A 16,053-nucleotide genomic window follows, 5' to 3' on the forward strand; every position below is an offset into this window, starting at 1 on the left:
TCTCTGGTCAGGCCTCATCTAGAATATTGTCTGGGGACCCCATATCCAGAAGGATATTGACAAATTGGAGAGAATTCAGAGGAGAGCTACAAAAACGGTAAGTGGTTTGCAGGACAGAAATTATCAGGAAAGGTTAAATGATCTTAACATTATAGCTTGGAGCAAAGAAGAGAGAGGGGGGATGCAATAGAAAATTTAAATACTTAAAGGGATTTAACAAAGTACAGGCAATCTTATTTGAAAGGAGGAGCAATGTTAGAATAAGAGGTCATGATCTAAAACTTGAAGGCTAGAGGCTTAGATGTAATGTAAAAAAGTTCTACTTTACTCAGATGGTGGCAGATAAATGGAAATGGCTAATACAGTAAGGGAATTTACACAAGCATGGGATAGACATACAGCTTTCCTTACTACAGGACTTGACCAAAAACTGATAGGGGTTTAAATCAGGAAAAATGCGCAGACTAGATGAGCCAAATGGTTCTTATCTGCCGTCAAATTCTATGTTTCTATGGAAGAGGAGGGCAGTTGCTGAAACAGGGCTGCAACTTTTAGGTCAGAGTACTTTAATATACATTATTCTTTAATGGGGTGTCAGGGACATTAAACTGTACCTTTAAGGAACAACCTTATCTTGAGTACCACATTATCACTTTATAAAAGTCTGTAACAATTTCTCAAACGTTAGAAAAACACATAAAGGAAAAAAACTAAGCCAACACAACCTTGCACTAAGGTCATGCCTTCCTCTGTTGTATTTATTTTCCCTGTTACTAGAATCAGGTGGTGATTATCTCTTGTAGTTAAAGTACCGGTTCAGCCTGCAGTCACACCCTATGTAACCAAAACAGACACAAACTATGTCCATTGCTTTGTCTTTATTCGGTTTGCATGATAGACTCCCCTCAACAAACTGCACACCATACTCCAGCAATTTGTTAAATATATGTTCCACCAGCCCCATTAATGAAACCATTTCACTATTTGTATTTTTTTGTGTGAATGGCAAAAGGGTAACGGTTTCCTCTATACATAGCAGCCCAAAACAAAAATGTAAATCTGGCTATAGCCATGATCATAGGAAAAAGAGAGGGAACAATAAAGCCGTTATGATTTAAATTAGACATAATCAATAGAAATGAAAGCTTGAGTTTCTAGGATCCCAGACGCCCTACACAAAACATGAAATCAACGCATACCTAGCAAATACCATTAAAAAAATCACCTAAGGTCCAACCACTGGGCGTCTACAATAATCCAAGGCCAGTATGAAGAAGATCTATAAAATACCTTGTAGGTTATCTGGAGCAGTCACATTTTGGGGGATCTGTCCCTATAGCCAGGGCCGGCCTTTGGTGTGTGCGGCCGGAGAGGGAGAGAGTGTACATAGTGGGAAGGGGGGGAGGGGGGAAGTGTAAGAGGAGGTAGACAGTGAGAAGTGGGAGAGGGGGTACATAGAGGGGGTAGATAGTGAGAAGGGGAGAAGTGTGAGAGGAGGTAGACAGTGAGAAGTGGGAGAGGGGGTACATGGAGGGGGTAGAAAGGGGATAGTAAGAATATTGAAATAAATGTGAGAGAATGAATGAATTCATGTGTGGATGAATTGTGTGAATGCGTACATGAATTAATTAATGTGTGGATGAATTGTGTGAATGCATACGAGAATGAATGGATTAATGTGTGAATGAATTGCTTGAATGATTTGTGAGACTGCATTAATGAATATGTGTAAATTATTCGTGTGAATGAGTGAGTAACTGTGTAAGCGTTTGGGGAAATGCAAAGATGGCACATGAAGGGTGGGCTGTTTGCCGGCAAAGATGTCTTACACTGGGCTGTTAGGGGACAAAGTTGGCTCAGGCTGAGCTGTAATGTGTGTGTAATCTGGGTGCTGATCAGGTTCTATGTGGGCAATGTGGACACCAGGGCTGGCTTTGGGGTCTGCAACCTGTGATCTATGCCTGTAATTTAGGGGGTTATCTATACCTGATGAGTTTATATGTGAATTCCAATTGATTTATACCTGCAAAGCTGGGTGTGTGTTATTCTGTTGATCTGTATCTGGTACGCTCTGTTTCCATACATTATTATTGTATACCTACAAACAGAGGGTTTGTATGTCTGATTCTGTTTATTTGACCTATACCTTCAATGCTGAGTTAACTTGTGATGTTCAATTGATCTATACCTGCAAAGCTTGTTTTTTGAGTTGATTCTGTTGATCTATACCTGATATGCTATGTTTCCATACCCCATTTAAGCATACCTGCAAATATATGGTTTGTATGTGAGCTATACATGCAAGTGCTGTTTATTTGTTTGATCTATAGTTCACAGGGAGGAAGGAAAGGAGAGGTATGGCTTAGTGAATAAGGGACTGGGAATGATTTCAGGGGAGAGGACCTCTCAAAGTCATGGTCAGGGTGAGAATGACTTTCACAGTCTTCCCCTAATCTGTAGTCAGTGTGGCAATTTTTTTTTTTTTTGTGGTAGCGGAGGGAGTGAATGCATGCTAGGGAGCATGGAACGGGACCCAAGGAAATGCTTTCTGGGGTCCAATTTTTTTTAATATTTAAAAAAAATGTTTTTGTTACATCAGATTAGCTGTTTTTTTCCATGTATTTAATTTATATTATTGTTTTCAGTGTTTCCAGTTATATATTACTGTACTTCTTTGCACTTGCACATAAACTATCTTTAATGAAAGCTAGTTGTTTGTTACAAGATTTTTTTCCTTTCTTTTTTTGGGGATTGGGGGCGCCAGAGGAGTAGTCCGCACAGGGCGCCAGAACACCTAAAGCCGGCTATGCCTATAGCAATACCATTTCACAATTAGTTATTTTCATCTGTCATGTATTACATTTATTTAAATAGCGCCAGCCAATTCCATAGAGCTGTTACACTAGGGGGCAGTAACAATTTTAAATGATAATGAGATAACAAATGTTGCAAGGTTATAATCTATTGCAAACATAGAAACAATTAGTTTTCTTGTTTTGATATGTTGGGGGGGGTGTTATTTAAACGTCTAATAACCCTAGATTGTATTGGTTCATAACTTTCATGTTTTGCTTAACCAGGATAGTTTATCATGGCAATGATAAAGGCTTTCTAGTGACTAAGTTGCACAGGGGTGCTGCTGGCAAAGAGTCTGCATATGGTATGGTTATCAAGAGCTTTAACCATATGGGTACATTTTATATCACATTACATTTTATGTGATCTACTTACAGTATATTTTAATTTTCACACTACTTTAATCATATAGATTATTTGACTTGGCATCACAATTTATATAGTAACACTTTCTCTTTGTGTTTCCTTCACCTCTCTTTGAAACAATAAAATGCCCAGTACCTGGCTTTATCATGCAATTAAAAGTTCCCTGACGCATGACAAAAGACCTTAATAGAAAGCTAACACAGTGAAAACTAGACATAATAAGTAAAATAAGAACTAGTAAAATATATAAATGTAAAACTTTAGTTTGGTCTATGAATTTTGAATATCCTGGATCAACCAATTAACGTTATTTTTGAACCCACATATAATGTGTGTTTTATATTGTTTTTCACTCCACCAGGCTGTGGTAAAGGTTAACAGATTATTGGCAACTTGCTAAAGCAGTGCTATATGACAACAAGCAAGCCTATTGCTTCAAAATCAGGATCATCAGCATGTCACTGGGTGAAACATTTTACATTTCTCACATCTCACGCCAAGGAGAGTTAAAATATAAACACAAGTGCAAGAAAGACATGTATACTGGAGAAAGTTTCCGTATATTTAATTTTACATTGCCTAATGTGCAAAAAAACTGTTTAAGGTTTAATTTTGATTTTGGTCCAAGAACAATATAAATGAACTGAACCACCTTGTTCCAGTAAGGCATGGTTATGTAACAAAAGCATTTGCATTTTTGCTGCTTAAATTCTTTTTTCCTTAATATAGTGGCAGTACTGTTGGGGTATCGTTCTTCCTTAGGGACAAGGATCTGAAACATAAAGAGTTAACCCCCCTTAAACTTCACGGAACACCAACGCAGCCAGTAAGTAACAAGAACACAGATATGATTGCAAAATAATTTTAATGGTAGACAAAACAAGGAGGGGAAACACATTTACGGGACGTAAACATTTCTGTTATTCCTGGCATATAGTGGCAGTAGGGTTGGGATGTAACAAGATCCCTAATGGGCGGGAAGTATCTAAGAGCCCACAGACTGGAGCACCTTAAGCCCGAAATCTGCCGCAGAGGAGGAGATGTCTAGTCGTTAATGCTAGACAATGGTATTGAATGAAGGTAGCCGTGTTACAGATTTATTCTGGAGATGCCAACGCCTTTTCTGCCCAAGCAACTGACATTGCTCGTGGAATGGGCTGTAACATGAGATGAGAGAACCCAGATGAACGAGTAGGCCAGCCGAATAGCCTTTGTAAGCCACCTGGAAATGGTATTTTTCGAAGCCGCTTTCCCAGAGGCCTTTCCAAAGAAACAGGTGATCCGTCTTAAGGAAAGTAGAGGTGCAATCAATATAAATTTGCAACACCTGTCTAACATCCAGCTTGTGCCACACTACCTCCTCCGAGGATGAAGGTGATGGGAAGATAGACAGCAGGATTAATGGTTGACTCACATAGAGATGACCTTAGAGAGAAATGAAGGTTTGAGATATAAAACAACCTTATCCTGATGGAAGATGGTGAATTCAGAAGCCGAGGACAAAGCTTGTAGTTCACTCACTCTTCTTGCAGACATAATTGCCACAAAAAACACCGTCTTAACAGATAATTTTAGGGACACTTTTTCCAGAGGTTCAAATGGCTCAGAGCTTGCAGAACTAAGGTCAAATCCCAGGATGGAAAATGAGACCTTCTCATGGGTCGCTGAATATTAGCCGCCTTGAGAAGGAGAAGGATATCAGGAAATCAGAGGCCAAATCTGACAGGAGAGAATGAGAGCTGATACCTGCCCTTTTAGGGTTCAGACATTATAGACCAGACAGAAAGCCATCTAAGAATGGAACTAATAAAAGGCAGAATAAAATCAAAACCTGTTGCACTTACCGGGGCTGCCGATGTCCCACGACGGTCGGCCGCGGGTGGGCGGCGTGCGTGCGTATTCGCTATTCGCATACTTCACGCACAAGGAGGGGAGTGCGTGTAGACGCGGCGCGCTCACGGCAGTCACATTGGTCTATGCGAACCGCCATGAGCCGCCCACGACGGCAATATACTGTTTCAGGAGCTGCCGCAGTGTGCCGGCAGCACTCGCAGAGTCATAAGCGAGGTGCTGCGGCACGCTCGCGGCGCTCTAACACTGCTGATGGGTGCTAGACCCGCGATACTTACGGGTTTAGCACTCGTTTACGTTTGTTTTGTATTGCACCGACGCCATTATTTGGCGCGGGTCGCAATGACGTCACCGCCTCTCCCATTGGTCCCCAGTTCATTTTTCCCACCCTTGTTCCTATTTAAACCCACTCCTTGGTTCTCTAAGTGCCCGTTCAATGAGTCACTGTATGTACTCTGGGTGTTTATAATCGCTGCCTTGTATCTCATTTGCCATAATTGTGTACCAGACCTCGGACTGCTTTCTGAGTTCGCTCTCGTGCTGCCTGCCCCGACCTTGGATTGTTTTTGGTTCTCGCTCCGGTGCTGCCCGCCCCAATTTAGGATTGTCTCTGGATTTTGCTTCCGTGCTGCCTGACCCGACCTCGATATCTCCTGACCACGGTTTCTGCCTCTGGCCGTATCGTTCTTCCGCCTTGGACTTCTGCCTGTACGCTCCGTTACGTACATACGTCTCTGCATAGTGGGTCCATTACCTGTGTTGTCTAGGTCCCGACGTAACAAAACCTTTGCTGTTGCACCAGGAGAGGAATTTATTTCAAATACGACAATATATTGTGGAAGTAGATCTTCGGAATGAATTAAGCAGCACGTCAGCCATACTGTTAGAAATTCCACAACCTCTAAGGATTATCCTTGCAACAGCCAGGCCATCAATCTGAACATTTGAAGGACTTCAGGAGGAAGGTCCTTGTTATCCATTAACTGGGCTGAAACTGGAAGCTCCCAAAATGTCAAGGCCATACTTTTTAGCTCTGGAGAGAGGTTCAATTGTTGTGAAGAACGCAGCAAGGCACCCAAGAAAGTCCAGCAAGTGTAAGGACCGTCTGCTAAAGTTGATTCAGCTGCGGGATCGGGGCGCAACCAATGCAGAGCTTGCTCAGGAATGGTAGCAGGCAGGTGCACCAAAGAAGCCACTTCTCTCCACGAATCGTATCAGGGGCAGACTGATATTCTGCAACAGGTACAGGGATTGAACTGCTGAGGACTGGGTAAAGTCATTTTCTATGATCCATCCCGTTTATGATTGGGGCATCCGGAAAAAGCTTATCCAGAGAAGACAAGGTGATCGCTACCCTCAGTCCTGTCTCATGCTAACAGTAAAGCAGTGAGACCATTCATGTGTGGGGTTGCTTCTCAGCCAAGGGAGTGGGCTCACTCCTCCCAACCACCCAAGAACAGTTTGGTGACGAACAATGCCTTTTCCAGCATGATGGAGCACCTTGCCATAAGCATTGTAACATTTGTCAAAAATATCTAAGAACACTAAAGCAGCAAACATTGTGAAGACCAATACTTGTGTCATTCTCAAATCTTTTGGCCACGACTGTACACATGCTTTGGGATTTAAGAGTCTGGATGTTTTACATTTTTCCAAGTCTATCAACCACTGCAGATGCCGAAGGAATGTTTTAACTGTCTGGGTGTGCAAAAGTAGTAGCGGGGAACTAATCAGGCAAGTAACGGACCACATTGATCCCATACCTTCAAATGTGAGCAAAGACAACTGCCAGGACTTTTGTGCTGCAAGCCTATAGGGTGGTGGGTAGAAACTGGAGGTGGAGGATCACAGAGTTGTTGCTTGTAATTGTATTTAATTAGCATATGTTTATGGATACTCATTGTAAATCAGAGTAATTAAAACATAATAGAAGAATAAATGTAATTTATATACATAAATATATAATATATATACACAACATTGAGGATGAAATGTTCACTTGCTGCTTATTTGCCCTTTGTTTAATTTATCCCCATTAACCTATGTTTGAAAACTAGACAAATCAATGTTTTTTAATTATTTCACTAATTCTACCACCAGGCTTTGTCAACATTTGTGGTAGTAGTTTGCTGTGGGTTTTTTTTTTTACACACACATTGTGCTTTACAGCTCTTGATGTCACTGCCAAACAGCACCACAATATGTATTCAGCAACAATTTTCAATTTGGAATTTTGACATCTGGCATGTGTCTATGTTCTATGTGGCACATCTTTGAATCCGGCCAATTAAATTTACCCCTTCAAACCATATATTTTTAAAAACTAGACACCCTAGGCTATTTGAAATGCTGGTATTTTAACTCTTTTTTTCAAGCATTAATTCTATCAATAGCCTTTCTCAAAGTTTGTTGTAGTAATTTTTTTGTGTGGTTTTTCTCACACATGTGTTCATCACTTTTAGGAGGTGCGTATTTTTTTTATTTATTTTTTTAACTATGGCATCTGCTCAGTCTGTGTCCACATACTAATTGGGACATCTTTGAACCTCACCAATTCAATTTACACAATCAAACCATACATTTCTGGAAACTAGGCATTTTAAAAACTTGCTCATAAAAATTAAACATTTTATTTTTCTGACATATTTTGCACTGGGTGGCCAATTCAATTAACCACATCAAACCATATATTTTTAAAAACTAGACACCCTAGGCTACTTGAAATACTGGTATTTTAACTCTATTTTCATGCACTAATTCTACCACAAGTTTTTTTCTCACACATTGTGCTGTATGCTTGTGCTTTATAGCTTCTGGTATGTGTCACTGCCAATTAACACCCCAATATGTGTTCAGCAACATCTCCTGAGTACAGTAACGCCACCCATGCATAAGTTTGTCAGGTTGTTTGGGAGCTAAATGGCCACATTTGGGACATGAGCATTTCAGTTTTTCAAATTAGAATTTTGACACCCTGTGGTCACCCTGCCCCCATGTCCTATTTGGGGGCTAAAAGGCTAAATTTGGGAGGTGCGTCTTTTTTAAAGTTTGACATCTGCTCAGTCTGCGTCCATGTCCTAGTTTAAACCTGGGCAATTCAATTTACCACATAAAACCATACATTTTTTGAAACAAGCATTTTCAGACATGCTCATGAAAAAACAAACCTTTCTTCTTTTTGCACATATTTTGGACTTTGACATCACTGGGGTCTTTTATTTTTATTAATTTATTAACAATTTTTAAATTTTAATTTTACTGATTACATGGTTATTAGTAAGCTGGGCTCAACTGACCTGCATGGTTGGCTGTAGTACCTCTAGGCAGAACTCTTTTATTTTAAAGGGGTGCCTTGTGAGAGGCTGCATACTTCTTTCACATGAAATGTTTAAATGCTCCTATGAGCGATTGAATGTGGCCCCTGATTTTTTTATTTTTCCGAATGCCTCTATATCGAGGTACTCCCAGTGCTTATACATACACATATTCTGGCACTAGGGTTACATCAGCCATTTCTTTCCTGGATGCATATAGTAAAATTTTTGACCATCGCATGTAAAATCCTATATGTGGGGCCCTTTACATATGCAGCCCCTAAATGCTTAATTTTTCAGTCCCAGCCTTACAATTGTGCAGATTTATAGATTAAAAATCCCAGTGCTTTAACCGTCCATTAATGCAATCTATGTTGATTTAACCTTCATAAAATACAAGGACTATTCGCATCATACAAAACCAAAGTACGCTAGGATGTCAGGATCACATTTAGTTCATTTGCAGACTTTAAGCTATTGGGGGGGATATTGCATGCATAAAATGCATTGTTTGGCGTCTCTGTGGTAGCTACAGACCTCTAGAGGTGCTGTATGGAACTATTTAAAAGACCGCGGAGATCGCGGCGTCTGTGTAATGATTTCTAAACAGTTTGGGAAAATTATTAACGCTTTATAACCCATTCTTTAAATGGGACGGCACTCCCGACGTCATTAAGCGCAAAATCTAGTAAGGATAACTGCGTTTTCAGAACAGTTTCTAACGTCACATCCTGCGTACGACAGGCTATCACTTCCGGTTGTCAATGTAAATGCAGTTATGGCAGGCAAACAATCTACGGATGCTGACCGATTCCAGTATCTCCAGGCGCTAGTTACTGAATTCCAGGATACGGATGGTACAGGTGAAAATGGTTGTACGCAGCTCAAGTTTGTTATGTACAGCAGCGTATTTGCCAGCCGCTAAGACTTCTGGGAATCATTCGACATCCTCTGAAAAGCCCTGAGAAGTCTTTGCAGATTCATCTAAAAGCACCATAGCTCTTTGAAAATAACGTGAATTATAAGAAAAAAAAAAGAAAACAAGGTTATTGGTGTTCATACCTTATTAAAGATCTTAAATCACTATATTTATCGGGTTTGGGTTACTTTTTGCTGGATTCTTGAAACTTCTGTTTATACTGTAAGGCGTTTCTTGTATGTAAGTGTATTTGTAACATTACTATTATAGTGTATCTCCTTGTATATTCAGTTTATATGTGTTTGTAATGGAGTCATTGCGTGTAGTTTATAAAACATATGACATGCAATGTTATGAATTTGAAGCTAACTGAATGAACATAGCTATATGTTTAATGTTAGGAACATACTTTATTTCTACCTGCCATTGTAGTTTTCTTTTGCCACACAGCGCAGTGTATGTCTCTTGTACATTCTGCTCTAGTCAGGTTTCTGTCTCTGTGATCTGCTATTCCTGACACCGTGCTTTATGCTTTATCTCAGAGGCCAAAGAACAGATTCTGGCAAATTTGGCTAATTTTGCCTATGATCCACGTAACTATCAAGACCTCCGGCAGCTCCAAGTAATTGATCTGTTCCTGGACATGCTAACTGAGGAGAATGAAACCCTTGTTGAGTTTGGAATCGGTAAGATTTTATATTAAAGATTAGATCCTTAATTTTAAGTAAGATCAAATCACATTTAAAGTTGCTTATTTTTTAGCAACGTATGTTTAAAATTTTCAACCTACACTGGTGTGCTGGAAAACTTACCTTAAGTGTGTCACGTGTGTCATTTGCATCATGTTTACTCCCATGCATGTAGGCTGCAGTTTCTTCAGTCTTTACAGTGTTTTAGTGTCACCTCTCCTAGCCGGACCATGGTCTAAATGGGGAGGTGACATCTTTCAATGATATTTGACACCCAGGCCCGGACTGGTCTGGAGCATCAGTACCAGTGGGCAGACATTTCTGTGGCTGACAGCTTCTCATGCTTCCCCGATCTGCCAGTGTGCTGCACTGCGCGACCACTGGGTTAATATGTCAAACTGCCCACTGAGCATAAAATCAGGCCAGGCCCCTGCAGACGCTGAAAATAAGGCTGTAATATGTAGCCTTTTTGACAATACGCTATCTCTGTGCTAAATGCAATCACTTTGCATGATAGAATAGATAACTGCATGATGGAATGCAGACTTAAATAATTATTCTGAGTAGAGTGAAAGGAGTGATTGCAGCCATTTATTCCTGTTTAATTTAAAAATTAGAATTTTCCCTTCTGTCCTTTTTTTTTTTTTTTTTTTTATTTTTTTTTTTCTAGGAGGTCTCTGTAATTTATGTTTGGACAAAGCCAATAAGAGTCATGTTCTGTCTTCGGGAGGGCTCAAGCTTATCATTAACTGCTTGTCCAGCCGACGAGAAGAAACTGTTCTTTCTGCTTTAACTACTCTCATGTACCTATGTACTCCTGCATCCTGTGCTGATATTTCTACCCCTGCTGTTGTGGAGTGTATGGTCCGCTTCTCTCTCTCCTCTAACTGCAGAATTAGAAACCTGGCCACAATATTTCTAGAGGACTACTGCAGTGAAAAGCAGGTCCAGGAAGCAAGAAGCCTGAGTCAGCACACAGCACTTGGCATTCCACTTCCAGAGACTACTCCCATGAAATCAACAGACTAAATACAAGACCTGGGATTTTATTGAAATATATGTTGCCTCTTTAGTATTCCTGTGCCCTATTATCTGATTGTATGGTTATTTAAAAGGGGAATAATAATTGCATACCTGATGTTGGGGTACTTTACCTAGTCCATCATTACATTCATCAAAATGCTTAATGGTTAGCCTAATACAAAAATGGACATTAAACTTTTTTCCAGTACATATTTTCAAAGAGTATGGTTACTTTCATTGGTTCATATCAATGGAGGCTATTGGCTAAAAGCCAAATGTTTACATTAACCCCTTAGAGTCCATTGATGGGTCAGGCACGTCACGGAAAAACGGTCACTTAACGACCTATGATATCTGGCCCCTCCCCGTGGGCATCAACATCTGCCATACACTGTATGGCGGCAGACGCCCGTTTTAAACATTTAGGAGGATCAACGATTAAGTCTTTAAAGTGGAGGTGTGGCATATAATGGGGTTTTAGCGCAGGGATACGCAGTTAGTATCGCCTGGGGACATGCAGTTCTGGGCGCCGGGCAGGCGTTTTTGAATTTTTCATTTAGACCTGCTGCTGGCAAGCTGTAGGGTTATGATGCAAATCCCTTGCTGCACTACAGAGGACCTGGATCCTCCTCTCTGGCAGCCGGTGGACATCTGCACTATGCAGACAACCCCTGCTGCTGCTGGCACTTCCGCCGGGCTTCTATGAAGGAGCACCAGCGTTACATGACCTTCCGTTGCTCCATCATAGAAGCTCCAGCGGAAGTACCATCCAGCAGTGGAGGTTGTCTGACCGCATTGGGCTGATGTCCACCGGCTGCCACAGATGAGGATCCCCCACAGTGCTAGAGGGGACCTGTATCCTCCTCTCTGGCATAGAAGGCCCAGCGGAAGTGGCCAGCAGCAGCAGAGGTTGTCTACGCGCATCGCACAGACATCCACCGGCTAGACACCAGGGAGTCTGGGCATGCATTGGTAAGTTGGGGGGAGGCAGAGTGGCATATCTGGGGGGCATAAAGCATATCCGGGGGGCAGAGTGGGGTGCGTTATGATTTAAGGGGGACCTTAAAATGACTATTGGTTTTTCAAATTTCTGTTTGTATATAATCTGTGCTGACTAACTGCATTATAGATACCAAAAGTGTTACAATACATGTATTGTGTTCATTAGATAAAATACTGTTCTACCATTCCACTAATGTAAATTGTTCTTTAAAATAGCACCAAACTTTAAGGGTGCGGCCTATAATCGAGCCAATATGTTATATAGCGCCAACAATTTACACAGCGCTTGTTACATTGCATATATATAGTCAAGGGGTATGACAAAACTAGAATTGACAGACTAAGACAAGTGGAAAGGGGCCCTGCTTGCAATTCATACTTCAAGGCTGAGTTTACTGGCTATTTCCATTAACCTTAAATTAATCAAAATGATCTTCTGCTCTTAAAATAGGTGATATAACATTGTAAATATAATGATTTTTTTGTAGTCAGTGATGGAAATGTAATATATTCCTAACATGTAATGAGTTATAAAATATATATATATTATTGGGAAATTCCCTACAGGTTCCTTCTACTCTGCAGAGTTGCTTATCCCAATCCCTTTCATGATCTGACAAGTTAGTCTGTTCATCAGGGAAACATTCCGTTGGTACATAAAAGTTACAGAGCCATTTTATTCTAATTTTCTGTGCAAGCAGTGTCAAAGGCACAGCAGTCCTAGGTCATTTGTTAACACAATCTATTACTTAAAAAGAAGGAATATACACTTCCCAATCTAGCACATTCATGTTTTTTTTCTCCCTCTCTCTCTCTCTGTCTCTCTCTCTGTCTTTCCCTCTCTCTCTTTCCCTGTCTCATGCAAGACTTGTTACAGCCACACCCGCTTCACCTCATTAAGCTTGGCCGTGGCGTAATAGGCCAGAGACATAAAAGCAGGTGCTTGCAGCATGTAAGCTCAGAAGTAGGATAGAGGATCTAGACTGACAAACTTAGGGTTCAGAGATCCATCCGTTCTCGCTCTTGAGCAGCACAACACGTTATCAGTATTTCACTAACGTTTGTAAAGATCTGTGATGCCTCTTCAATCCAGGGAAAAGTAGCCTGTTCAAGGGGTCAGGAAGAAATTTTTAGCTTGGAATACAGTGACAATCTTTGTCATCAAAGCTCTTTTGACTTCCTCTGGGTCACTGGGTAGGCAAAAAATGATGTAGGCTGTAGACTAGTCCTAGTCCTAGTCTGAAAGTATTTCCCCCCCCGCTTTATTGCTCTAAAGGTTTTTTGTCGTTATTTTAACCTAGATAAAATGTTCTTCCGAAAATTTAAACTCTTGTTTGTTCATTTGAATCTGTTCTGAACAGAAAATAAGTGTGAAGGTAATACAGGTATAACATTCTGATGATGTCATAGCACTTCTTACATACCTTAGTCACATGTCTGCCATTGCAAACATGAATGACAGCATTGAAAATAGAGACTGTCCAAATATTTTCACAGCTATGGGGAGATAATACAAAAATGTGTGCAAAACTATCAAACTGGTTGAATTCTGGTGGCACAGAAGAAATAAATAAACAAGAATGCCCCAGGAAGTTGGATGCGGAGGTTATGGAGAAGGTAAACAAGCAAAGTGGGATAACATTGCCCGCGTTGCCACAAAGGCTCTTGTTCATGCACTCAATTACCTTGACTTTTGTAAAGCTGTTTTAGTTGGTCTTCCTCATACCCATCTTGCCACTCTACAATCCACAATGAGTGCTGTTGCCAGACATATCTTCTTCATCCATCATTTAAATCTCTCCCATCTGTCAGTCTCTTCACCGGCTGTATATACTCATGATTAATTTCAAAATCCTGACTCTTACTTTCAAAGCTCTTTATAACAGTTCCCCTACTTACAGTACATCTCGTCACTCATATAGTTCTCGTGTACGCTTGCAAGATTTCTCAACAGCTGTCTCTATTCTCTGGAATGCCCTGTCTTTCCCCCTTCAGTCCTTCAAAAGATCCCTCAAGACACACTTATTTAAGGATGCCTATGACCTTTATGCGTTGGCCACCTTCTCAGCCCCTCTCCTGCTTCGGACAATACTTATACTAGTGTGGCCGGTCCATTCCGAACAGTGGCACTTTCACCTCTAAACAGAGAAAACTGAGGTAGGAATGATGAACACAATAAATAATTCTGAAGGAAATTCACAATGTTTTATTATAAGAAAATCTCAATTATAAAAGTATTCACCTAATGAAACACTTGGATGTATACACACACACTATATGACTAAAAGTATGTGGACACCTGAGCATTAATATGCACCTTATTTCCTGCTATGGCAGCCTCCACTTTTATGGGAAGGTTTTCCAATCTGCATTCCAAGTCATCCCAAAGGTGTTCAGCTGGGTTAAGATGAGGGCTCTGTGCAGATCGCTTGAGTTCCTCCTCACCAAATTTAATAGACTATCTCTTTATAAACCTTGTTTTATGCACATGGGCCGGTCATGCTGGAACAGGAAATAGTGTTCCCCAAACTCATGCCACAAAGTTGTAAGCACACAATTGTCACAGTAGACAGGCACTATGCATTCCTGTAGGTAGCGTTCTCCTGGCATCCCAGCCAGAATCTGGCAAACCCAGATTTATGACTCAGACTTCCAAATAGTGAAGCATGATTCATCATTCCAAAGAACACATTTCCGCTGCTCCAGAGTCCAATGGCAGTGTGCCTTAACCTCTCTAGCTAACGCTTGGATTACGCATAATCTTCAGTTTGTGTGCAGCTGCTCGGCCATAGAAACCCATTTCATGAAGCGCTCGATGCACAGTGCTCTGTAGTGAGTGATGCTTCAGAGGACTTTTTACACACTACGGGCTACAGCACTTAGCAGCCCCACTGTGAGTGTGTGTGGTCTACTACTTTGTGGTTTAGCTGTTGTAATCCCTACTTCACAAAGGTAGCACTGTGAACTGGGGCAGATCTAGCATGGCAGAAATCTCACAAACTACTGACTTGTGGAAAAGGTGGCATCCTATGACAGTGTCACTCTTCTTACCCATTCTATTGCCAATGTTTGTCTATGGAGTAGACTTGTGTGATGCAATGTTTGTTTGAACTATAGCAGCACTATCTCAATGTTAAGGAACTGTTCTACACTCTTGAAATTCAAGACCACCACCAGCAACAGCAGCACTGCACCAATGGATACACATATCCAGAAATATGCTATGGGACTAAATTTCTCCAAACAATTAGATCAGTTTGATTACTTGATCCTTCAGAGTATGGAAGTTGATATGGCAGCAGCAGCAGTAGTAGCAGGGCACTGGGAGTAGGTAAACAAATTTCCAGTCTAATCATACAGGACACTGAATTTCTCCCAAAGTTAGAAAAATATTTATACTCGGAGAGGTAGAAAGTAAATTGAGCTGCAGCAGCAGAGAGAGAGCAGGGCACAGGGCAGGCACTTACAGACAGTCACATGCAGGGTAAGCGACTGGATGTTTCTGACCATCATCCAGAGCCGAAAAGACTGATGTTTCCTGTCATCTGGCAATATATATGGCTAAACACCAAATAGGTGTACAGCATAACATGAATTAAACAATAATAAAACCATTCTGCACCAGTGTCTGTATGTGATTGGAATAAAATGAGTAATGTTGGGTCTGCAAATACCATTATCCCCGTGTTACCCCCTGAGCATCACCACCTGTGGTAATTTCCCGCTGATATACCAAGCTTAGACCTCAGCTCCAACCTGTCTGGAGTGCCGTAACATGCAGCTCGGTGTATCCATTGGTGCAATTCAGCTGTTGCTGGTGGTGGTGGTCCTTCAGATGGTGCTGCTGTAGGTGAAAGGTGATCACAGCAGAAACGCAAATTTCAAATCGATTTTGCTTGCAGTGCACAAGTCTAGTGTACACATACTTTTGGTAAATAGCATTAGTTAAATTGGCCTACAGAACATATATGCACTTTGTAAATTAAGCCCACTTACATCTTTAATTATCTCAGGTAACTTGAAGATAAGAAGG

General features: G+C 40.9%; 1 protein-coding gene across 1 annotated transcript; it reads left to right on the top strand.

Annotated features, from left to right (window-relative positions):
• Positions 1 to 9,165: 9,165 nt before the first annotated feature.
• Positions 9,166 to 11,024, top strand: LOC149281570 (armadillo repeat-containing protein 7-like). The gene is made up of 3 exons (XM_089499145.1): positions 9,166 to 9,250; positions 9,849 to 9,992; positions 10,666 to 11,024. Exons 1-3 carry the CDS (start codon positions 9,166 to 9,168, stop codon positions 11,022 to 11,024), a joined length of 588 nt encoding a protein of 195 aa, XP_089355271.1.
• The last annotated feature ends 5,029 nt before the right edge of the window (positions 11,025 to 16,053 follow it).

The sequence above is a fragment of the Sceloporus occidentalis genome, unplaced genomic scaffold, assembly GCF_023333645.1.
Source record: "Sceloporus occidentalis isolate IW3139 unplaced genomic scaffold, rSceOcc1.0.p SCAF_130, whole genome shotgun sequence".
Classification (NCBI taxonomy): Eukaryota; Metazoa; Chordata; class Lepidosauria; order Squamata; family Phrynosomatidae; genus Sceloporus; species Sceloporus occidentalis.